General features: G+C 37.6%; 1 protein-coding gene across 2 annotated transcripts in view; it reads right to left on the reverse strand.

Moving 5' to 3' along the window:
• Window positions 1–770: 770 nt before the first annotated feature.
• The window catches only part of PAIP1 (poly(A) binding protein interacting protein 1), a 25,914-nt gene continuing 2,212 nt past the window's right edge, over window positions 771–24,472 (reverse strand). The window contains exons 2-12 of one of the 2 annotated variants that reach the window (XM_009894185.1): window positions 23,884–23,991; window positions 23,140–23,321; window positions 15,867–16,055; window positions 12,338–12,450; window positions 9,487–9,598; window positions 8,105–8,230; window positions 5,023–5,129; window positions 3,510–3,627; window positions 3,321–3,375; window positions 2,624–2,717; window positions 771–1,171 (exon numbers count right to left, since the gene is read on the reverse strand). In XM_009894185.1, coding sequence (XP_009892487.1) covers window positions 1,078–1,171; window positions 2,624–2,717; window positions 3,321–3,375; window positions 3,510–3,627; window positions 5,023–5,129; window positions 8,105–8,230; window positions 9,487–9,598; window positions 12,338–12,450; window positions 15,867–16,055; window positions 23,140–23,321; window positions 23,884–23,991 — 1,298 coding nt within the window. In that variant the 3' untranslated portion in view covers window positions 771–1,077. The remainder of the gene's footprint in view (window positions 1,172–2,623; window positions 2,718–3,320; window positions 3,376–3,509; window positions 3,628–5,022; window positions 5,130–8,104; window positions 8,231–9,486; window positions 9,599–12,337; window positions 12,451–15,866; window positions 16,056–23,139; window positions 23,322–23,883; window positions 23,992–24,472) is intronic. The other variant, XM_009894186.1, reaches the window with a different exon arrangement.

The raw sequence follows: 24,472 nt of genomic DNA on the forward strand, positions 1-24,472 counted from the left end.
TTAACATGAAACAGTACAACTGAGTTTGGCAGCAACAATGGAGTATCCTAGGAAAACTAACATGATTATATGGTGTTAAAAAAGAGCAGTTGGCTTCAGAACGTCAGCATTTATGAAATACATGAATTTACTCCAACTATAAAACTAAATCAAACTACATAAAATTAGAAGAATGGAGGAAGTCACAAGGGTTGCCAGAAGACATGTTAGATACATAAAAAAAAAAAAAGGTCAAGTACTGCACATACCCTTCAGAAGCATGGGTTAAAACATAACTATATTCATATTGTCTTGAGGAATGCAACAAATTAGAAGCATAGTTTCTGCTTGTAAAAGTTGAAAATAAGCTTATGTGAACAAAAAGATCTTGAAAGCACCTGACTAGCAAAATACTGCTTGCTTTTTCACATGTCGACATATAACATGTTTAGTCCAGCCAAAAAAAAAAAACAACCAAAAAAACCAAACAACTATGGACCTCACCCATATGGGTTTTGGAATAGGAAGAAAAAGAAAATAAACAAAAAACCCCTCCTTCCCCCCAAAACAAAACCTTCACAAACCACTTTTCATTACTGTGATCTACAGAAAAAAAAAAAAGCTGTACTTGGATCCTACTTTCCTTAGCAAAAAACAAACAAGCAAAAAACCACCAACAGAAAACCACCAGGCATCTTGCATATGGTAAAAGGATAAGTAAATCCCAATATATACTAAATCAAGCAAGCAATTAAATGTAGATCACATTATTCTTCCCCTTTCTCCCTCAAGGCAAATTTTACAGGACAGTTTCCCACTAAATGTTCATTTCCATTACGATAATTTAAAAATCTTTTTTATTGCAGCCAAAACATTGTTCATATACCTGTACATAAAATAAACTATGATATATACACAACATTTTAAGTTACAGGGCATAAGTTTACAATTTTTGGCAGATTCTGATAAACAAAATGGAAATTGTATAACTTTAGTACTTGGAGAAACTCAAGTTCCTTATTTTGGTACAAATGTTTTGCATCCCCCTGTATTCTAACCATACCTAAACTTAATAAACTAACATTAATGTGTAACATCTCACTGTTTTCTCTTATGTTCTGATTCTAGACAGAATTTTTCATATGCTTCTTCAATTTCTGGATCCATCTCATCATCAATGTCATCAAAATACCTAAAAAAAAAAAAACAACCGAAGTTGTTATGTTTATGTACAGATTTTCAGAAACATTTATGTCTATGTCAAGAATAAAATGTAGCTTTATAAATAGCAGTTAAATATGTAATTTTCTTAAATGGGATGAAGAGGAAAAAATCATGGGTACTAGAGAAACAAATAAACAGAAACCTCAAAGCAGCATAGATATGTAAAAATAGCTGCAGTGTTTGTCACCATTTTAGATTATCTTATGCTATCCACAGTTTAAAAGACAGAAATAGTTCAGAAATCACAGAAATGTATACGGAAAATATTTTTTCTTTGGCATTGTGCATCGAAGAAGCAGTCTCCATGTTTATTTTATTTGTTCCTTCTTCCTTGTAGAAGTGTAGACTTGAGAAGGGAGTCAACACAAAACCCTTCTCCCTGATGTCAGTCATGAGAAATAGCTGACAGAGGATCAGCATACATTTGCCTAAGCTTTTCTTAAGCCTTCAAAGAAGGTTCCACAGTCACCTTGCATGAAGGTTGACTCACAGCCTTCCACATGTCACTCGTCAGATTTGCTGTCTGTTTTAAATGCTGTCTGTCTCCATTTTGCATTTAATTTGTTCTTCTGAGCATAGAGGTTCACGTGGGTATTCCCCCACCCCCACCCCTCAGCAAGTACAAGCTTGTTGGTTTCTGTTGGCATTTCTAATTTTCTTCCAAAGTTCTTGCCACTCCCATCAGCTAGGTGCGATCTAAAAGTTTTCTAATTTACTAACAAAAATATCGATACAGGCCAGCACTCTTTATCACACATAAACACAACACTGAAAATGTTGTTAGGTATCAAATAATGATCTGAAAGTCTTCCTTCAACCAGGTGAGTACAAAGCTCAGAGCATTTATTTCAGACCATATCTCTTTTACTGATTTCCTATCAAATTCTTATAAACCGGTATCAAAGTCAGACTACACTCCCATTTATCGCTTACCCCTTTGCCATTGGGTTGTTCTTTTTGTTCTTCAGGAATACTGAATAGCTATTTAATAGAGGGAATACTACTTATCGTGAGGCAGGAAACTTCAACTCCCTTTGAAGGACTCTGAAAATTTTGTAATCATGTCTAGCTGGGATGTGGATGCGCAGTCAAATGAATTGAGGTTGCCTCACTACCAACACTTGAAGGTCTGGTGCTTCATTTTGCTTGCAAATTTATTTGTTTTAAATGCAGAAGACAGTATGTTTGTACATGTGAATGAATATCTGAAATTTAATTACTCTACTCAGGTGGATAAATATAAAATTTGTTTCAAACTTGTGTGATTACGAACCAACTTACATCCAAACAAATGGACAACTTCCATTGTAGAGCTAAATAATAATTATAGCATTTAGGTTCATTTTTGTCAAGATTTGATTCCTAAGTCTGCAGTAAAAATAACTATTAAGAAAAACTATCACTCAAAAAGAAAACATACGGATCTCCAGGTCCTGACAGATCTGTTCCATTTTCTTCATAATCTGGAAAAAAATCCTCTCTTTCAAGCAGTTCTTGGTACTTTTCTTGGTAATCTGGCAAAGTGAAAATGAGACTGAGTAATACATAACACTAATTCTCTAAATTAACATACACTTATACAGTTTCAAAATAACCTATTTAATAAAACTATAAATGGCATGAAACATATTACAGAAAAAACTCCTGCTACAGTGTTTTTTCAGGACATCAATCGACCTCTTATCTTCGCAGAGATCTGTAAAGGCAGTTACAGATGTCTTTACCTCAAATGATGTCATGCCACATCATGCTCAGATTACAGAAAACAAAAAAAACAAGGAAGAAACAAACCCTTCTGCTACCAACAATGGACAAACAAAAGTCAACCTGAGGATTTCTAGCTTCCTGGAGAGATCAAGTGGTGAGGACTATGGCACAAATTCTTCTGAACTATATGAATTCAAATACATATTTTCCATTTCAAACATTTACCTTCTTTTAATGCAGAATAAGGCATGTGTTACACAAAGCCAAGAATTCAGACGTAATTTTGTCTTTCAAGTTGCACAAGTTTCAGAGGGTTGAAGAACAACTTTTTAGGTACTTCAACAAGACAAACTGAATTACAGCTTTTTAAAGATGACTGAGAAGACAGGTATACTAAGCTTGTGACGTACCTGGATCTGCTGCAGTGAAAGGAACACCATCAGAAGTGTAAAATGTTGGCTCATTCTAAGAATAAAGTTGTACAGAAAGTTATATGAGTTTAGGGAGACAGCCGTTTGTAGTTTTCAGCAATGTGATTGTCTATTAATCAAATTAAATTCAGATTAAATTAAGGAACTGAAGTGTCTGTTCGTTCTTACCATAAAATAGTTTGGGTCATTTTCAGGGGTAGCTTCTGTGTGCGTAGAAGTTCCGTGAACTCTACCCCAGTTACTAGATCGCAGTTCCACTAGTTTCAGAAGCATATGTTTCACATCTCTGAAATAAAGACAAGCACTACAAAAGTTAGAATGTTTTGTACTACGCAAGAAATTGGGCTTCTCTTATCTTGCAAATACTAGATAGTTAAATCCTCTCTGAAAAGGACAAAATTTGGTCCAGTTTGCAGATAGTTTGTATTTTCCCCTGCAAGTCTAGATGCTTTATGTGTCCATTATGAGACACTCATCCTCTCCACTTCCTCTCTGGTAAAGTAAGGAGCCCATATGAAACAAATTGCTATAGTTTGTATGAAGATGCCAAACCTGCAGCACAAGTTGAGGAACAAATCCTTTTCTGATTAAAGGGTAGTACTGGGAAAAACAGGGGGATAACCTTCAAATCTTATTTTACTCAGCTAATTTACGCTCCTAACTTTAGCCCTCTTAACCACACTGAAATTTTGCAGTCAACTGTGAGAAGTAATATCTCCAATACATTAGATACCACCACCCGTTTCATCCCTAAAATAAGATAAATTGCTTACTTCTTCTAAGCAAGTAAATGGAGAAGAGCCACATTAAGGAACAAATAAATAAATAAAATCTTCAGTTGTTTTCTCTATTAAAGTTTGTGCTTCTGTGTCTTTGAAGCCTTGGCTTACACTATCAATTTTCTCTGGTTCCTGAAGCAAAATTTTCCTCATCCTCCCTGTGGGCAGCTCAATTACAACCCACAGATGCTATGAGCTACCTGTTGGCCACCCTCCAGATGGCAACAGATCAGGTCACAGCGTCTGAACACTCCATAGGTTTTTAGTAAGGCTTGCAAGAAGCTGAGGATGAAGTACAGCAGAATCAGATAACCTCATGCACACAGCTGATGGCAAATTGGAAAGCAGAATACATTAGCCAACCTTTTATTCCAGACTGCAGTAAGACTCTGCCATAAAGGTATGCTATCCAGAAAAAAAAAACACCACAAAGCACATTCCATTTCGCCTTTACATTTATAGCGATTTGTATGTATTTAACACTGCCACATATTTAATATTGTTTGTATGTGCTTAATACTGTTAAATCCAGATTTAAAAGTATAAACTATGAGATATTGTCACTATTGTCTCTTTGTATAGATACTTGTTCTTAGAGTCTAAAGCACTTATGAAAGATTTCAAGATCTAAAAGGCTAAAAAAAAATATATCATTAAACAGGAACATGAATCTGATAAAAGATAAAATACAAAAATAAAAAACAAAACAAAAAAACCCCGATCCCCCCTCAACTGATTTTTTTTTTTTTTTTTTCACATGGGAAGTAACCCAAATATCACCTTACTTTCAATAAAAAAAGGTTTTAGGATAATGTTTTGTACATGTTCATTATTCTTGAAGATTTTTAAGGTGTTCTGTTTAATATAAAAACAAAACACTGCACATGAATTTAGCTTCTCACCTGCTACAGTTTGCATCCAACACAACATTTTCAATTCTCTGAATCATTTCCTCCATATCATTCTTTCCTTTTTCTTTCCAGGCATCTTCTAAAACTGAGCCTGTCAACTGAAGACAAGCGATTATTTTATTTTTCTTTAAGAAAGTTAGAAAATTTAATAAGCTGTTAACAGAAGACATTCTGTAACAATCCAGCATATTTAGATGCATTCTGTGACTGAGGGCTGAAGCTCCCAGTTGCTTACATCTTTTTGCTAAATAGATTAATAGTCCTTGTAAATAGTTTATTTTAGACTACAGACCGTATGGTAGCTCTATGTCCAATGTTTATGTTACTTAGAAATTCAGAGCTACTTCTCTCCTTATGATTTTGAAACAACTCTTCAGTGACATTTGTCAGATCTTACTCGATTTAAGTACATGCTATAAAAAAGGAGACCTTATTTTTGCAGATGATGCCACCAGCTTAGCTGAGAGTAACAAATAGTTCAATACACTTTAGAAACACTTCAGTCAACTTAGCTAGCATCAGACATGCCAAACAATTTCATTTGGGTATATATAAGGGAAGCCAGAAATTATCTGACCGAGCCAGCCTGAATTTTAATACATAAAATCTGTGAGGCTGAAGCTGCTGCTGAGAAAGCTTTAGCAGCGGTCTAGAACTGCTGTGGATGAAAGCCTTTTATGTCAAGAGTTGGTACTTCATTGCCCAATAATTGCACAGTAGGAGTTAAATCAGAAAAAATTAGTTTGCCACTATGATCAAAGTTAATAGCAATTCCTGATCTACTCAGCATAAATATTACATGATCCAAAATGCTTGGAATGGCACCTGATGATACAAAGGAATAAAATGCAAAGATAAAAGCAAGCATATTAGTCAGCACTTTTTTAGTATTCTCAGTTTTCTACTGTGGTCCTACCTTGATCCTAATTAGATAACACCACCAAGAAGGTTTAATTACAAATAAACATATTGCAAAGCAAACAGGTGAAAAACATGTATCTATCACTGTATCAAACGGAAAAGACAAAAGGAGACACTTAGTGCTTCAGTAGTGAAACCAAGGTTTCATGAGACAGCCCAGTCTAGCTACATAGTCCAACATACGTAGATACTATATAAGACATCAGAAAACACCTGCATTAAAAATAACCCCACCTCTGTTAAAAAAAAGAATTTCTGTTCTGTAATACTTTTCAGATTTAGCAATGTGCCGTAAAATAATTTAGATCACTGTCTTTTATTTTAGAATGGGTGCTGTGAAGCCATATAAATATTCCAAGAACATCCACAGAAATAGTGAGACAAACTCCATCTTCTTTGGAGAACAATTATAAAAACCAGCAGCACTGGCAAGCTTCCTGATTTGTGTACTGCCATTTTGAAAGGTCCTCCAGTGGGCCTTGCCTCAGGGAAGCACTACCAACATAATGATTGACCACAGAACGTAATGTTCTCATTGAACCCAACCTCATACTTGCTAAGAGCAACTTGCTTAAACATTCAAACATCAAATGAAGGGTTTAAATTGGAAGATGTAAAACCTCTGTTCCCTATTCCCTATATCAAAAGAAGCTCCTAGAATTAGAATTCAAGATAGAAGAGTCTGAAAAATAGTGGAGTGGGCAGAAGGGGGAAGAATGAGGAAAACCAAACCAACCAACCATAAAAGAACAGAAACAAAACACCAGAAAAATACTGTTTAGCTTTTAACGTTCGTTCTTAAAATAAACTGTGCTTTCCCAACTACAAGTTTAACCATGGCTAGCGAAGATAAAAGTTTCTTCCTGCAGAGGCTAGCAATTTTTTTTTTTTTTTAAAGTAAAACTTAAGAGCAAAGGGGTTTGTTTTCATCACAAAAGAGAAATGTATCTTTCTACAGTAGTAATGATGCAGACAACACAGTATGAAATAACCGATATCAAGAACCTTTTGCTGCAAAAAGTGGTAGACTCTAACTGCTGAGTCCTTCAAAACAGAGAAAATACCCCAAACCCCACAATTCATTCAAGTTGCTGTCCTGATTTGAGGTAAAACAGGACCAATTTTGTTCAGTAACTTTGCTTCTTAGCTGGGCCTATTCTAACTACTGAAATTAACAGCATATTGTGCAGACACCATTTGCTCTCAGAGTGATCAAACTGCTGTTTATAGCTGATGCCCAGCCATGGTATGCAGAGAGGGTCTTGCTTAGACTTATTGCTGTGACCCCCAAGGGCAGATAATTTTGTTATTTGCCCCGTTGGAGGGTCGGAAGCGGAAAAGCGTAGAGGGGTCCCACCTGTGGGGAGGAGTGGACAGGACGGGTGACCCAAAACTGACCGAGAGCGTATTCCATCCCATCTGCCTCATGCTCAGTATAAAAGCTGAGGGATCAAAGGGTCAGCCCTCTTTCTTCAGTGGCCGCTGTCCCAGGAGGACTCTGTCTGTTCGTCTGCCTTTGATCCCGATCCTGAATCCAGATCCAGAATCCAATTCCCGTCCATCACTGGGTCCAGCCTGGGACTGCCCCAGTGCCAGACGGTGACATGACTGTCATCCTGGGAGCTTGATACAGTTTTGTATATATTTCATTAATAAAATATGAATAATAAAATAAATGGGAAATAAAGTAGTTTAGTTCCTTCTAAACTCGTAAGTCTCTTTTTCCCTCCTCTGCCTCTCTCTTTGAAGACAGATAGGGAGGAGCACCCGTCGGTCCCATCTGGGGTGCCCCACATCCCCAGTAGCCAGTTGGGCGTAAACCACGACAGTTGGTTACAGTTTTCTCCTACACCAGAAGCAGCAAAAGGAGACCTGAAGAACTGCTTACTTCTTTGCACCTTGGCTGCTGTTCTATTTCTTTTGTATGTACACAAATGGCCTTGCATTTTACTTTCAGAGCAGTACATTACTTTTTTGTTGGCTCAATTTCATAATGGTACTAAGGAAAAAAAAGTACAGCTTGCTCTGCTTATGATGCAATGTATAAAACCCTACAAACACTTCCTCATTTGCAGTTTCCCCCCCTGCTCCCACAGGCAGAAAGTTTAAGAAGTTTGATTTTTTTTTTTTTCTTTTAAAACTACTGTCTCACCTTCAGCAGTTTCACCGCACATATCAAATTATCATCCACAGGATTAGAAAAGAGCACATTCAGTAATTCCCGAAGGCCTTCTTGAAGAATTTCTGCTCGTGTTACCTGTCCCTTTGTTCCTTTAATCTGCAAAATATATATATAAAAAAACAATTAAAAGATTCAAGTTTTAGAAATTAATTTAGTCATATTTTCTGTCTTCAATACTATATGATTTGGTTTGTCATCAACATAGTTGAGCTCTTTAGTTGGAAGAACATGCCAAATACTGTAACTATTTTAGAACACAGACTTTGAGTAATATCCTTACAATTCTGACACATACGTAACAATGCATGTCTACCGTTTTGTGTCTTTGCTAATAAATTGCTAAGAAAAGCTATGAAATGCCTGATAAGTCATTCACAAAATCCCAAATTCTCGGAACCCCAGGCTCTTTCCCATACTACATTACGTATTCTCTGTGGCTGTAGTGGCTTACTTGTAGAAGGCATTCTTTACATATTTAAAAACTTATAGAAAGCGGTTAAAAAATAAAATGGTATACTCCACAGAACTGGACAACTTCTCACCCAAACCCTTTGCAAATCTTCCTTTTTACTTCCAACAAGTGAACAACAGATTTCAAGGCCCACTTATGAATAGAAATGGAAGCCAGAGAATTTTCTTTCCTTATGCCAGCAAAACATTTTTATAGTGTCTGCTTAAGTCAAACCATTGAAATAATCCAGTCAAAAATATATTTTTAAGTACACTACATCAGTTAGTGAACTTACTGAACTCACAGGTATAAGAGTCAAAGAAGTTTTATGCGTACATACACTTTTGCATACATATCACAGATAGAAAAAAAAAACTAAATACAAGATTTCATGCCTCATGCATAACCCAAGGACTCAACCTTCAGAAAAAATATCTTTAAAAGGTTTGCATTTTTAATTGCTCATTTGTAGGATTTCCACATCTTCCTCAAGGGTTTGATAATAGCTCCTATTAGCGGCTGAATACTGAATTACATGGGTTATTGATGCTGATCTGCTTCTGTAGCTTGTAACATTTCTTATGTTGGTTAAGTGTAGTCATCTGGGGGTTTTGCCAGTCAAAAGAAAATACCAAAAGCTTCATTCCGAAGGTGGTTTATGGTTGGTTCTTTTTAAGAATTCGTACACTTTTTTTTTTTAAATCTTCATACGCTTTTAATTATCTTGTCCTTTTTTGTTTCTCTTTCTCGGACACACATTATAATGAAACTGTTCTAAAGTTTTTGTTTTATTCCCTTCTCCCTTTAGAAAAAACACATCAAATTATATTCCATTTCAGTGTTTACCTAAACACAACAAGAAATTAATGAAGAAGCACCTCCCATGCAACTTTCTTCTTACCTCTAGATTAAGATAAAGTTCAGCTAAGAACAGCACAAAGGCATGAAATTGTTTTCGAGTTGTCTCATCTCCTTTAGTAGCTTCATCTCTGTTTTCATACTCTGTTCGACACCTGCAAACATTAAAAGAAAATCATATAATCTGTAGACATAACAACATATACAACATACTACCTATTTAATAGAATGCTAAGAACTTATGAACTGCAATAAAAGTGTTAAATGCTGAATGCTCGGACATATGATTTGTGAAGGAAATGAGAGGACTTCACAAAGACACTGTGGATTTGTGTCCTTTGAGATGAATATATACGAATACATGATTACATTTTCAAGCACTGAAATGTCCGAGACAGCAAAAAGAAATAGAGCAAATTACAACATGTAAAAATTAAGACAGTTACACAGCTTGTATGTTAGACTATGGGTCCAGGAAGTTTAACACAGGCAGCCAAACGCCTACAGAAATAAAGTAGATACACTGTGAAGGATATTTTGCCCTGTTCAGGGTGCTACCCACATTGTCTTAGATGCCTTCATGCTTATTTGACAAATTCTTTATCTCACCATTTTAAGTGACCATGATGCATAATTCACGACACCAAGCTGAGTGGTGTAGTCGATACTCTAGAGGGAAAGGGTGCCATCCAGAGAGACTGGGACAGGCTCGAGAGGTGGACCCGTGTGAACCTCATGAAGTTTAACCAGGCTGAGTGCAAGGTCCTGCACCTGGGTCAAGGCACTCTCAAACATGGATGCAGGCTGAGGGATGAATGCATTGAGAGCAGCCCTGAGGAGAAGGACTTGGAGGATACTGGTGAAGGAAAAGCTGGACATGAGCCAACAATATGTGCTCACAACCCAGAAAGCCAACCGTATCCTGAGCTGTATCAACAGAAGCGTGGCCAGTAGGTTGAGGGAGGTGATTCTGCCCCTCTACTCTGGTCTCGTGAGACCCCACCTGGAGTACTGCATCCAGCTCTGGGGATCCCAACATAAGAAGGACATGGACCTGCTGGAGCAAGTCCAGAGAAGGGTCGCAAAGATGATGAGAGGGCTGGAGAACCTCTCCTGTGAAGACAGGTTGAGGGAGTTGGGGTTGTTCAGCCTGGAGAAAAGAAGGCTCTGGGGAGATCTTATAGCAGCCTTCCAGTACTTAGAGGGGGCTTACAGGAAAAGATGGGGAGGGACTCTTTATCAGGGAGTGTAGTGGTAGGATCAGCAGTAACGGGTTTAAACTGAAAGAGAGTAGATTTAGATTAGATATAAGGAAGAAGTATTTTACAGTCAGTGTGTTGAGACAGTGGAAGAGGTTGCCCAGAGAACCTGTGGATGCCCCCTCCCTGGAAGTGTCCAAGGCCAGGCTGGACAGGGCCTTGAGCAACCTGGTCTAGTGGGGGGTGTCCCTGCCCATGGCAGGGGGGTTGGAACTAGATGATCTTTAAGCTCCCTTCCAACCCAAACCACTCTATGAGTCTACGATTCTGTAATTTACATATAAATACAAATACAGAAGATTAAGATTACATGGCAGTATGGTAATGTTTCTAATATTGAATAACTGTGCCAAAAATATCCAAATTTACATAGCACTTCAAAAACAGAATTAAAAAAATACTTGAAATAAAAGGAAAGCCTGACAACTTCTAATGTATGCTCAATGGTTATGTAATGTATTAAGAAACACCACATAAACTGTAAAATCTAAGGTGCTGAAATACAAAATTTAAGGTAGAAACTTGGGCTGAGAAACAGAAGAGGAGCTCTCTGTGGTCATGTTGTCAGGCTGTTTATCCCCCTTTCGGCCCACACCCCTCAATTCCATTCATATAAAAACATAAGCAACTTCAAATTCATGGCTTTAGCGTGCTAAAATGAATGTTATCTATTGGGATGGCATTAAAACCCAGGACTCAGATAATTCAACATTAACAGCAATATCCTTCATGTTCAAGCTACAGAGTTAAAAACCAGAAGATAAAATTTTGAAGGCAAAAAGGCTTATCTGCTTTGGGACAAGGTGAAAAAAAAACCAAACGTATTTTCAGCTTCTCCATAAGGTACCACTCCTGATAAAAGATTACCAGAATGCACTGCTGTTAAAGTTTATCATGCTTTTGCTCCTCAGCATAGATGGACTAAGTGAAACAAAATAAGAAGCAAGCCGAAAGCTTAGAAAGCCAGAAGTCCTTAAAGAAAAAAAGGCTAGTTTCTAAAGAATTCTGAAGTATTAAAGTGTATTACTCCTTCAAATGTCATGCAGTAAGATTTAAAAGGAAATACATACATTTAAAAAATGTTGCCCTTTTGTCAACTATGAAGTCTAATCATTATTAAACCATAAGCCCATGGAACTCTGTAATAACTGAAAACTGAAGAAACTTATCCTTCTGGATTTTATGCATCTACTTCATAGATATAAAGTCACTTGGCCAATCAATGAATAAACCTTACACAGAAACTCCAGCTGGAAAAGTAATTAAAGACAAAAACACAATGAAATAAGTCCTGGCAATAGCCAAAGGAGAAGGACAGTACATATATGTGCATTTAGGATACTGTTAAATTTGACTAGTTTTCAAATTTATCCTGTAATCTGGGATCAGTCTAAAAAACTCAGTTGGAAAGAGCCTACAGAACTCTGAATGGAGTCCTATTTTCATATTTTAAAATATAAAAATAAAAATATATGTATTTGCTATGCAGTATGTACCTGTGCTTTAATAATCCTCACTCTAAATTTCTATTTTAAATATATACCTCTTTGCACATGATATTAGGAGTCACAAACAAAATAGGAAGACATGTAACCTGAGAAAGTAACAGGCTTAAAATGACATGCTGATACTGACCTTTGAAGTAACAACTGTCGGAAGTTCCCACTTTGTGGACTAATGGTTAGGTGATGAGATAGATAGTTACACAACCGTGCTCCTATGTAGGAAAAATTTGGGACAGATGTGGCCTTCCAAAACAAAAGTCGAAAAATAAATTATTCATAAAAATCATGATTGGGCTATCAGGAGATATCTTTAACAGCTTTTTTGAAAACTGTGCTTAACAACAGTTGATTAGACAACTGAAGAGCAGCAGATTAATAATTAATCTGTTTTGTTAATTTTTGTATCTCATCAACACTTTGCTATATGCATTTCAGCACTTAAAAGTTCATTATACTGTGATTTTGTGCTTTAAAAAAAAACAACCACTATTATGCCATGTGTCCTCCTCTTACTTCTCCATTGTGACCTACAACCAAAGAGTGTCTGAAATTGACTTACAAACTGCTTATACAAAAAATCAACAGTAGACTTTAAGACACTTTTTCAAGGATACGCACTCTCTGAAAGAGTACGTTAAATAAAATAAAAACAAAGTCACCTTCATTCAGTATAAGAGCTACTTATCCCAGAATCTATTTTTAGCAATAGTGAATGCCCAGGGAAGGAATACAAGAACATGGCAAGTAAAGGTAAATACTTTCTCCTGTACATGCTCCAGCAATCTGCAGAATAGCAAACCTCCTGATTGAGAGGTTAAAACCATATTGTTAATAGCTCTTGATGGGTACTTTTTTCTAAAAGGAGTCCTATTACTGTTGAACATTTACACTTTTGTCATCTAAAAACAGGTGGTAGCAATGAAATTCCATAATGTAAGTTATACACTGAAAACTATTTTGCTTTAAATTTGATGCTTCAAGGTTTCAAGAGGTGGAAAAAAGGAACTGGGAATTCCATAGTATCTACATTCAACCTCTCAGAACTTAATGCAGAATATCCCCTTATTTTGGCAATTTATTACTGTTCACTTGTTTTGAACTCTCCTCTAACACACATTTGAATTTGAGATTATTTCTTAGATACAGCTTCCATGAAAAGAGGTTCTGGTGTAAATAACTCCGTGCCAAAAAGGAAACAGGGATACTAAGAATTCATTAAACTTCTCCAATGGCTTTATCATCTTTGAACATTCCTTTTACATCTTGATCATTTATCAGCACTACAGATGCACTTGCATGCTTCTGCTTCTAACATGCTTGGAAAAAGCATCTTGCCATTAGCACATCAGCACATTATAACTAGTAACCTTCTACAAGCACAGAAAAATAGGCATTCAGTGTAACTGTACTATGTGCATAAAGTCACTGGAAAAAAAACCTAAAATGCCTTTGGAAGACACAACAAGTTTAAGCAATTAAGGTAGCCAAACAGAATGTGGTTTCCAGTAAGAGGCACGTGAAATAGTTAAGAAGCGTTTCAGTGGTTTCGTTCAATCAGTTGCTTGGACTAAAAGAGGTGCTCCCTTTTTTATAAAGCAAAATAAATCACTTAAATTACACTTCTCTTTTGTAACAAAAAAAAAAAAACAAACAAAAAACCACACCAAACACCCACAAATTCTTCAGACCTCATCTGTATTTTTTAAACATTATCTTCCTAATTAGACACAGACATCAAAAAACCCCCACCTTACAGGTTCTTAATAACCAATCATTACAATGCAATATCATCTTCTCTGAATTATTGTTGCTGGTAATCCCAGTTTATCTCCGACTCAAAAAGTCACAACCTAAGCATGAGGTCTAGTCTATCAATACATATCTTGAGAAATTTTAGTTGCTGTAACAGGAAAAATCTTCTGTATTAACTATACAACAGTCAAAATTCTTAAGCTATGAAGTCAGGGTGTTCAACTTCTGGACAACAAGAGAACTGGCACTTCATTCTGTCCAGGGACATAAATGGATGAGAAGGAACAGAGGGAAGGACATAATTCATTCTTATAGACAGGATAAGATAACCTGACACACTGATGAAGGGAAGACTGTATAGGAGTTGGGTTTCCTTCATTTTATTCTTTTTTCTTCAGAAACGCAGCATTTGTAAATCTGCTCAGTTGGGTTTAATTAACATCACTGAAGTAGATGCTTATAAATAGACTTCAGCAATTTTAATTTTTTTTTCTTGTGATAAGCCAGGAAACACAAATACTTGAGTCTTTGCTCAAGACAGAAGAATAATGAGCATAGTTGGACTTATACTCAAACACTACCCTATCCTGACATACAACAAAACTAAAATTGGATGCTTTAGATACTAGCTGTGCTTTTTTGCACTCATTTTTCCCCTAATTTCAGACTGATAACACTCAATGCTTTTCAGCTGAGGAAGGCAGAGCAAACCCTAACACTGGACTTGTTTTTAAATAGGGCAAGAGAGGAAGAGGCAACATTAAAGACTTACATTAAATGAGTCAATGTATTTAACATATATGAAATTTTAAATGGGATAAATTCCTCTTTTTTTTCCTTCCAATGAAATCATGAAGAATATGTTAATCTTTTTTTTAACTATCCTCCATGCCAAACACAGCACAATGTGTTTTAATTAATCTTAACGTCTAACTAAACTGTTCTGAATTAAATGTGCATCACTTCTGTATGATAATAATAAACTTGAGACTCTACAGTTCTGTACAATGACCGCTCAAGTCAGGCAGCTTCTACATACCCCAGATTAAAATATTCTGCAAGTATCTCACTTTGAAGGTGAGTAAGAATTTGCACTCTTCAAGGTAGAATTTGAGAGCAACCAACTCAGGAGAGACACCCAATGCAACAAATAGCAAGCCCAAGTGTGACTTCATTCTCTGCAGCAAGCCCAAAAGACAGTAACAGCAGCTCATTTGCTAAGCAACACATAATAAGCTGTTCTTTCCAATGGCTTCCCCAATTAGTACAGAGTTCAGCTCAAGGTCTCCGTCCTCATTTCCATGGCCATCAATAGGACTAGACCTAGTAACCATTAGACGAGCTTTCCTTTCCTCCAAATATGCTGTTCTGAAACAGGTATATTCCCAATGAAGAAGAAAGCCTGTCAATAAAGGAGCACTTCCCAAACAGTGATGTGTATAGTAGGTATAAATTTAATTTTTAAAAATCAAAGGAATTAAAAGTTTCTAACTATGATGAAGAAATTTTTTTGTAGGCTGGAATAAAAATGTATAACTCTGACACTGCTTAAGAGTTTCTTCAATTTCTACTATATAAACACAGCAATTCAAATATAACTCCCTTTATAGAAGTGGTGTAATTTCCATTTTAGTATGTGACCCAGGAGATCAAAATACACAACAAAGGAAACGGAGTAAATTGGGGAAATTTATCAAGGTATCAATTTATCAATTTATCCAGGTATCCCACACTTGAGCTACCATATTGAGCAAAATCTTTCCCTGTATGTTTCAGTCTAAAAAGACCATCAAACCATTAAAATAATATGTAGATACAATTACGTAACAAATAATACTGGTATGCATATCTTGGACACTAGGTAACAGAGGCATAATATCCATTTATAAGACAGATACAAAGGCTACCTGCTGATAGATGAGTTCAACAAGTTCTTGTAAAGCTTCATCTGCAGTGACGCAGCCATTCAGTGTTTCGGCAAACTGCTCTATTTCAGTTTCAAAACAACCCGGTTGCTCGGTGAGGTGATTTAGGAAGTCTTGTACGTATTCCGCCAAAGTCAGATAGCTGTCATATCTATCTTCATAGGAGGAATCCTACAGCAGTGAAAGAATATACAAACTATTTAAAAGGAACCTAAAATAATGTTATTACACTTACTATCTCCAGAAGTGACCATATAGCCCTTAGTCTTGATTCTCTACATACTTGATAGTGATCTGTATTACACAGTTCACTTTAACATTTTTAGACAGCATAGAGCTCAATGCATCAGAAAGCTCCAATAGCCCTATCATCTTAAGAACTAGGTAACATGTTTTTATAGAGATTAGGGTCTCCCAGCAAAACACAGCAAAAAATAAGATTAAAAAGAAATCAAACTGTTTTCCAAGTTGGGTGCAAGATTAACTAACAAACTAATAAGTAAGGATATCTGTTAAGAATAAAACTGCCTAACTGAGGCTCAACACCCATTCCTGACGTACACATAAACTGTGCTGCAGACGTACCAACTGCAGAAGGGAAAATAATTGAAAATTTGAAACAAAGTATTCTGGGCTTACATAGAGCACAAAGCACTCTAAAACACACAGAAGGCAGAGAAATTACAGAAATACAACACATACAGTAGTGTTCCCACGTAGAAAGTATAGCCAGGAAAACTGATCCTTTAAAGTCAGCAAATTTGCATCTCTTGGCAATGGATGAAAGATTACAAGGCAAGAAATGAAACTACTCAAACAGCATTGCATTAATCTGCAGCTACTGAGGTTAAAAAACAGACAGTAAACACACCTGCTCCCAAAAGAAAGGATGAGCTAGCACAGTACCACTTTATTAATGTTTATGCTCCTGTTGATGGAAAAGAAGGTTGCTAAATTTGTCCATTCAGAAACTAATGTATGCAATAGTATCTAAAGTCAATACTGTTCTGGACGATTGTAATGCCAGTATATGAGGGGGACAGCAAAGGAAACAGCATACTTTGTGATGTCACAGGTAAATAACACAGTACAAATAATTCACTTTGTCACACTACGTAAAAGTGTGAAAAGCATCTCATAGATTTCAGAAGTGCAAGCAGGAGCTTGAAGAGGGACTGCTAAAGAAATTACTTATAATTCATAGAATCACAGAATAGTTAAGTGTTGGAAAGGACCTTAAAGATCCCCCAGTTTCAACGACCCTGCCATGGGCAGGGACACCCCCCACTAGACCAGGTTGCTCAAAGCCCCACCCAACCCAGCCTTGAACAATTCCAGGGATCCACAACGTCTCTGGGCAATTTCTTCCACTGTATCACCACACTCCCTGTAAAAAATTTCTTCCTTATATCTAATCTAAATCTACTCTCTTTCAGTTTAAAACCGTTACTGCTGATCCTACCACTACACTCCCTGATAAAGAGTCCCTCCCCATCTTTTCCTGTAAGCCCCCTCTAAGTACTGGAAGGCTGCTATAAGATCTCCCCAGAGCCTTCTTTTCTCCAGGCTGAACAACCCCAACTCCCTCAACCTGTCTTCACAGGAGAGGTTCTCCAGCCCTCTCATCATCTACGAGCCCAGAGTAGAGGGGCAGCAGCGCCTCCCTCAACCTACTGGCCACGCTTCTGTTGATACAGCTCAGGATACGGTTGGCTTTCTGGGTTGTGAGCACATATTGTTGGCTCATGTCCAGCTTTTCCTTCACCAGTATCCTCCAAGTCCTTCTCCTCAGGGCTGCTCTCAATGCATTCATCCCTCAGCCTGCATCCATGTTTGAGAGTGCCTTGACCCAGGTGCAGGACCTTGCACTCAGCCTGGTTAAACTTCATGAGGTTCACACGGGTCCACCTCTCGAGCCTGTCCCAGTCTCTCTGGATGGCACCCTTTCCCTCTAGAATATCAACTGCGCCACTCAGCTTGTTGTTGGCAAACTTGCTGAGGGTGCACTCAACCCCCTGTCCACATCAATGACAAAGATGTTAAATGGCACTGGTGACAATACCATCCCCTGAGGAATGCCACTCGTCACTGGTCTCCACTTGGACATTGAGCCATTAACTGCAACTCTGAGTGCAACCATCCGGCAATTCCTTATCCAGGGTGGTCCCTTTGACAAACCCGTGTCTCTCCAGTTTAGAGACCAGGATGTGGTTCGGGATAGCTTCAAATGCCTTGCTCAAATCTGGGTAGATGACGTCCATTGCTGTTCCCTTATCCACCAACACTGTAATGCCATCATAGGAGGCCACAAAATTTGTCATACATCATTTGCCTTCAGTGAAGACATGTTGGCTGTCAACAATCACCTCCTTGTCTTCCGTGTGCTTTACAAGAGTTTCCAGGAGGATATGCTGCATGATCTTGCTGGGCACAGAAGTGAGACTGACCAGCTTGTAGTTCCCCAGGTCTTCCTTTTTTCCATTTTTAATAGGGGTTATGTTTCCCCTTTTCCATTCAGTGGGATCAATTAGCAAATCAAGACATTAGGGGAACATACAGAATATCAGAATTCTCACCTGATCTACTATTTAACAAGAAAAAGGTTTAAAATATATCTATGGTAATTAAAAGCTGAGCTAAAAACGACAGAAGAGTTTTTCTTTGCTTAGCAGACACAAATACATTGATAAGGTTTTAATCACGTTCTCTGTTTCCCCGCCACCCCTCCCTTAACAAAGGGATGTCATTTACTTTCTGTCTTCAAAATGCCTGTCTCTCTTCTAGTGTGAAGCAACATGGATCTGTGAAAGATTTTTATCTGGATATGAACTGTGGAGAAAGACAGATACACATTGCTGAAAATCAAGTATTGGCAATTTCATGACCTGTGAAGAATATAGGGGGAAAAAAGCAGATTTTCCAAAATTCTTCAAAGACCCCTGTGTTAAAGGTATACAACTTAAGCTAATGGGGGAACACATAAATATAACAAAAGAAAAACTAGGAAGATTTCCTATGATGTTTAATCAAGCAGAATATTTGCCCTGTGAATAATACTAAAGACAAAGTTACTTAATGTTGCCCACCAGAAATAGGAAAAAACCACAGGCTTACAGGAATGGTGGCAAATTGTTACTGCTCATTAAGTATAAAGCCTTCAACAACCTGACCCGAACTGGTTTTCCTTTGAGTTGAGGACTGGAGCAGAGGAACTTCAGAGGTCCTTTCCAACCAAAAGTATTCTACGATTGTAAACAGTCTGGAACTTACAAAGCCAAAGAATAACGGCTACCGGGCTTCTGTGTAACTTGCTAAATATTCTATTTCTCTAAAGGAAATCAACTTTTACTAGCAAATAGCCCAGTAAAAGTTCTGTACAATGAACTATATTGTTCCACAGAACTATGACATTATTGTGTAACAACTGCAGCTTGATCACATACTGCTGAACTAGCATCTCTCCAAACAACCTGTTTGAAAACTCTCCAGTCAGGTTGCAGGGAATGCAATTGCTGTAGCTAGTAAAAAAAGCTGCTCTTTCTGAGAGCCATCAGGTTGTTATGACATCCGCATTCAGCAGAGACGAAAGTATCTTCCTCTCATACTCACCTGGTAAGAGTTCAGTCTTGGAGGAGAATGTCTTTGTTTTGGAAGGGGCCCCAACACCATTTGGTACCCTGGTGTCCCTGTATTCATACTCCTCTTCTCATACTGTAATTAAGAGGCTAAACATGGAGGCTAAACTCCGTACCACTTACATCTACCTATACTAAATATGCAACTCCAAAGGTAGTCTAGGTTTTAGTAACTATGCCAGAGAACAGAATAAATTGGAGAGAAAAATTAATAATTCAAACTTTATAATAAAGTTGTGTATATTGCTAAATTAGTAACGCAATCCTTTAAAAACTAACCAAGTTTAGCCCAGTAACTTCTAGACATAACCCACTTGATTTCTCACTGGTAGATTTTAAGATTTAACAGAGAAGACAGCACCACGTACTGCATCAACTAAGGGAAAACAAAGCAAATCCCTCTTGATTATTTTTAAACAGCAGTTGGCCAATAGGAAGCTATCAGTTTACACATTCATTACAAATTTATGATTCAAAGCCATGAAAGTCAACTAGAAATTTTCCATTCATTTCAATGATTTCTCAGTCAAGCCAACACTGTCTCATCCTTCTGCTTTATGTTTGACAGGTATAGGATAGGATCCTGGATTATTCACAACAAGAGTCACTAATTTAAAGATTATACATATGCCTCTCTTCTACTAAAAGTCAGTTCATGAGTTTAAAGACATAGCATTGAAAAGGCTGAATAGGTACTAAAACTCCTCTTTTTTACATAAAGATAAAACCCAGAAAGTTTATAGAAAAAATCCATGAGCCAAATCTGCACTTGGGGTCTCTTTCTGTACATGTGCTAATTACCACTTTCCTATACCTGACAAGTATTCACAACATCTCCACTTAGGAACTTAGTCACTAATAATTTATCATTGATTTGATTTCTCTTCAGAATTCTTACCAACAAGCTTTTTTTACCTTCAGATTATATGCAGTCAACAAGTTTACAATAAAATTATTGCAAACTTAGGTACAAAGACTGTTACATATACAAAATAACCAACCCATGCTGTATGAGGTTAAGTGGCACCCTCAAGCTTAGCTAAACGTATAAAGCCAACACTGAGGCTGCTTACTCTCCTTCTGGAAATTAACTGAAGTAAAAAAAAAAAATAAAAATTGTGTATGTGTGGAAAGATTCCACCTAAGACAATACAAATCTCACTCCTAAGACTATGAAGTGAGAACATCATTATGCTCTTCTGATAAGAGTGACAGCCATCAGAAAAGACAGGGACAAACTTTTTAGCAGGGCCTGCTGTGACAGGACAAGGGGTAACAGTTTTAAACTAAGAGAGTGAAGATTTAAACTAGATATAAGAACGAAATTTTTTACAATGAGGGTGGTGAAACACTAGAAGAGGTTGCCCAGAGAGATGGCAGATGTGCCATCCCTGGAAACATTCATGGTCAGGTTGGATGGGGCTCTGAGCAACCTGATCTAGTTGAAAATGTCCCTGCCCATGGCAGGGGGGATGGACTAGATGACCTTTAAAGGTCCCTTCCAACCCAAACTATTCTATGATTCTATATTATTATCGTACACCTATGCCAAGAGAACAAGTCTGACATTTCCTACTGACAATCCAAACCTAAATCCAACCACCAGTTCTACTGCAGACATCCACAGCTTCCAATGGGATGGACAGCTGTACGCAAACACAGAATTCCACAGAGGTCATTCTTCCCCAAAGTCCTGGTCAAGTTTTTCTGAAAATTCTAGTATACCTTGTATGCTGTACCCCGTAAACTATCTTCGTGGGTAACTGATAGTTTTGAATATCAGAACTAACTGGAACTTACCTAATCTAACAATCAAATGTTACATGGACCCATGTAGTATTTACAATAATGTATGATCAAACAAGAATTCAACACTTTTTATTTCTAAAACAACAAATGCTTACTAGCAAAAACGCTGTGCATTTTATAAAAAAAATGCAAGTTTTCAGATTTAAAAATACCAGGGAACATTCTAAATGAAAACTATAAAGTATTAATTTCCAGTCAAAAAACTAAAGTTTCTCAAAACTTTGTTTTGATTCAAATTGTAAAACACATGGTCAAAATCTGTGGAATAGTACAGTGTGCTAAATTTCTTATTTTTATTGCAAGTGAGGCCAGATTATGAAATCAATTCAGTCATTGAAGTAAAAAAAACCCAAACTTTGTAACAGTGAAGGACCGAAGTCTAAAACACCACTATTCTATGCCAAGTATATTCTGATTAGATTAAGGTCCCCACAACATACTTCCAAATAAATGTTCTAGGTTTTGCTAGCATTTGAAGAGATATTTTTATTAATAGATGAGTCATGTTTATAGCATATTCCTACAGCATAGCAACCAGGAACTCCCATATGCTTGTGTGTTTTTGCAAAACACCTGAAAAGCAACATTGCTGGCCTCAAAACTTTGTAATTCTAAGTATGCATTAAGTATGCCATTCCAAATGGCTTTTTTTTTCTTTGGTCTTGATAAGGAAATCCTTCATTTATGGAAAACATCTAACACACTGGGACAAAGTAGTCATTTTTCCCCTAGATTATCCATTCACTGAAGCGTGTTTGTATTGGCATTTTGCTAACAGTTGTATACTGGCTACAGGCTTGTATTATTGGGGACAGTAATTCTACTCAGTAAGCTGGCAAAGCTGGTAACATTAAGGTAACATTCATTTTACTGGTGAGGAAAAGACTTCAAAACACCAAACCACCATATTTAGCATTCAAATCAAGTATTTTTCTAGAAGTTATTCAAAATCTGTTTGTTTCAGATCTAATTGTTTTTTATCACTTGATTGTATTTGTAAAAGTAATAGTTCCCATCTATTTACATATAGTACCAGAGTTTGGCTGCTTGCATAACAGAAGGACATTTGAAGAATTCACATAGATCTTCCCTAGAGTAGTATTACTAAAGCAATAACATGGAAGACAATGGAATAGAAAACAGGAAGTATCAACTTTAATTACATGATGCATCTACAATATTGATCCGAGATCACCCTTAGTCTGGCTGCAAATATATCTTATTAGGTATGTGCATAGGTAACTGCTAGGAATGAACCTAACCCTACTTTTTTGCCCTTTGGTGATACAATACCACTGAAGGAATTAAAAGACACATGATGGCATACTGAGTTAGGCAGTCACAGCCAATCATACTAATGGCGTAGTAAATTTAGGAAAGGTAAAGCCTGCGCTCAGAAACCCTGAAGTTCAACCTTTCTCCCACACTTGCTTCAAAAAACATTGAAATCTGTATACAAGTGCAGCATACTTAAAATGCAGCATAGACATAACTACAGCAGAGGCAGTAGGCGAAAGGACAGCTTACTCTGATGTTGGGTGTAGTCAATGCTTGGTGTAACCACATTCCTTGATTATCTGCAGCAAGCTTTAGCGAAACATCCCAGGCTAACGGCTCTCATGTACCCCATAATATTCAGCCGTTATCACTTAACACTCTGACTGCGACTCTGGAGGTTGTCATCAGAAATTTTGGAATCTTTTCAGCAAATGCAGCATTCGAGTTATTTGATATACAAGATCTCAAGAAAATATTATTAAATTACATATAAGTAAACTGGCATACACTAAGAAGAGAAGATAAACACTTACTGTGAAGTTCTGATTGAAGTTCTGGTTATATCCTGATGGATAAAACTCAGGTGCTTTAACAGACAACTTTGACATTACCACAGGAGCCACAGCCACCTGAGATTCAGCCATTTCTGGTCCAGAATCAGGAACTGAAACTTTATCTTGTGATCCAGATGGAATTCCCGTCTCTTGCAGGTGTTCTGAAAAGTTTTTGTTAACTAGTATGTATTCACACAGAGTACATCAGTTTTTGGACTTCAAGTATACTTTTACTACAAATACACTTTGAAATTTACTTACAATATATTGTGTTTATTGTTTTTCTTAAATATGGAGACAGTTTTCACTTTAGTAAACTCTAGATGTGTTTCTACATGACAGAAAGTAAACACAACATTCATGTGAAGGTGACCAAAAAAGGAGAGGAAGGAAAAAAAGAAAAAAGAGCTCTCTCCTGTCCCATGAAAAGAGCTAACCTGAGAAACTGGTAAATCTGCTCATGGTATGCTTGCTGATCTTGTGGGTTTTTCATAATTTCAGATACAAACACAAGACTTTGAATGGCAATAAATGGAAGACAACACTAATTTTCAACAACACTAATTTTTAACATAATCCTTGAAGACACTTGGCTAGCCATCACTGCTCTTATATGCTATTTGCCAAAAAATCCAATGAAACAGCATTTTTAAAACCACATTTTCCAAATGTACTTTTATAGACTAGCTCCTAAGTTTATTGAAAACAGAACCTGATACCTACCTGAAAACACTAACCAACAAACAATGCTTTGTGTTATTGTTGGCTTGGGTGTATTTTCTGGCCAACCTTTAGGCTGGAGCTCTTCAATAAGGGGCAGGCTGAGACCATCTGTGGTCAGATTAACGGATAAAATGCACACACAGATAGAGGGCACTGAAAGGGGGGAACGGACAGAGAGGTGTCGCGAGCAGCTGCAGTACAACATCACACCTTTAGCTGGGCACCAGTGCATAACCCAGTAACACGGCCGCTCTTCTGAGGAAGGGGTGCATGTGCCCCTACGCGGCTCAACTCCGCGCACTGCCGAGAGGAGCCAGGCAGCTACACAGGGTGCACAGACCTCTTGTGGCCCTACCTGCGGGGGTGGGGAAAAAGGACGCGATCCCGTGGCCCGGCCGGAAGGAGGTGTGGGGGGGAACCCCGACGGCTCCAACCTCAGTGGGAGAGGGGGTCGGAGTCGGAGCGACAAGCGAAGCAGGAGCAGAGCCGTGCGGGCGAACGAGCGGGGCGCGGCATGCTTCAGGGGGCTGCTCCCCGACACCTTCAACACCGGGGGCCTCCGGAGGGGCGGGGAGGGGGCCACTGCGAG

This window comes from Charadrius vociferus, unplaced genomic scaffold, assembly GCF_000708025.1.
Source record: "Charadrius vociferus isolate BGI_N301 unplaced genomic scaffold, ASM70802v2 scaffold70, whole genome shotgun sequence".
NCBI lineage: Eukaryota > Metazoa > Chordata > Aves > Charadriiformes > Charadriidae > Charadrius > Charadrius vociferus.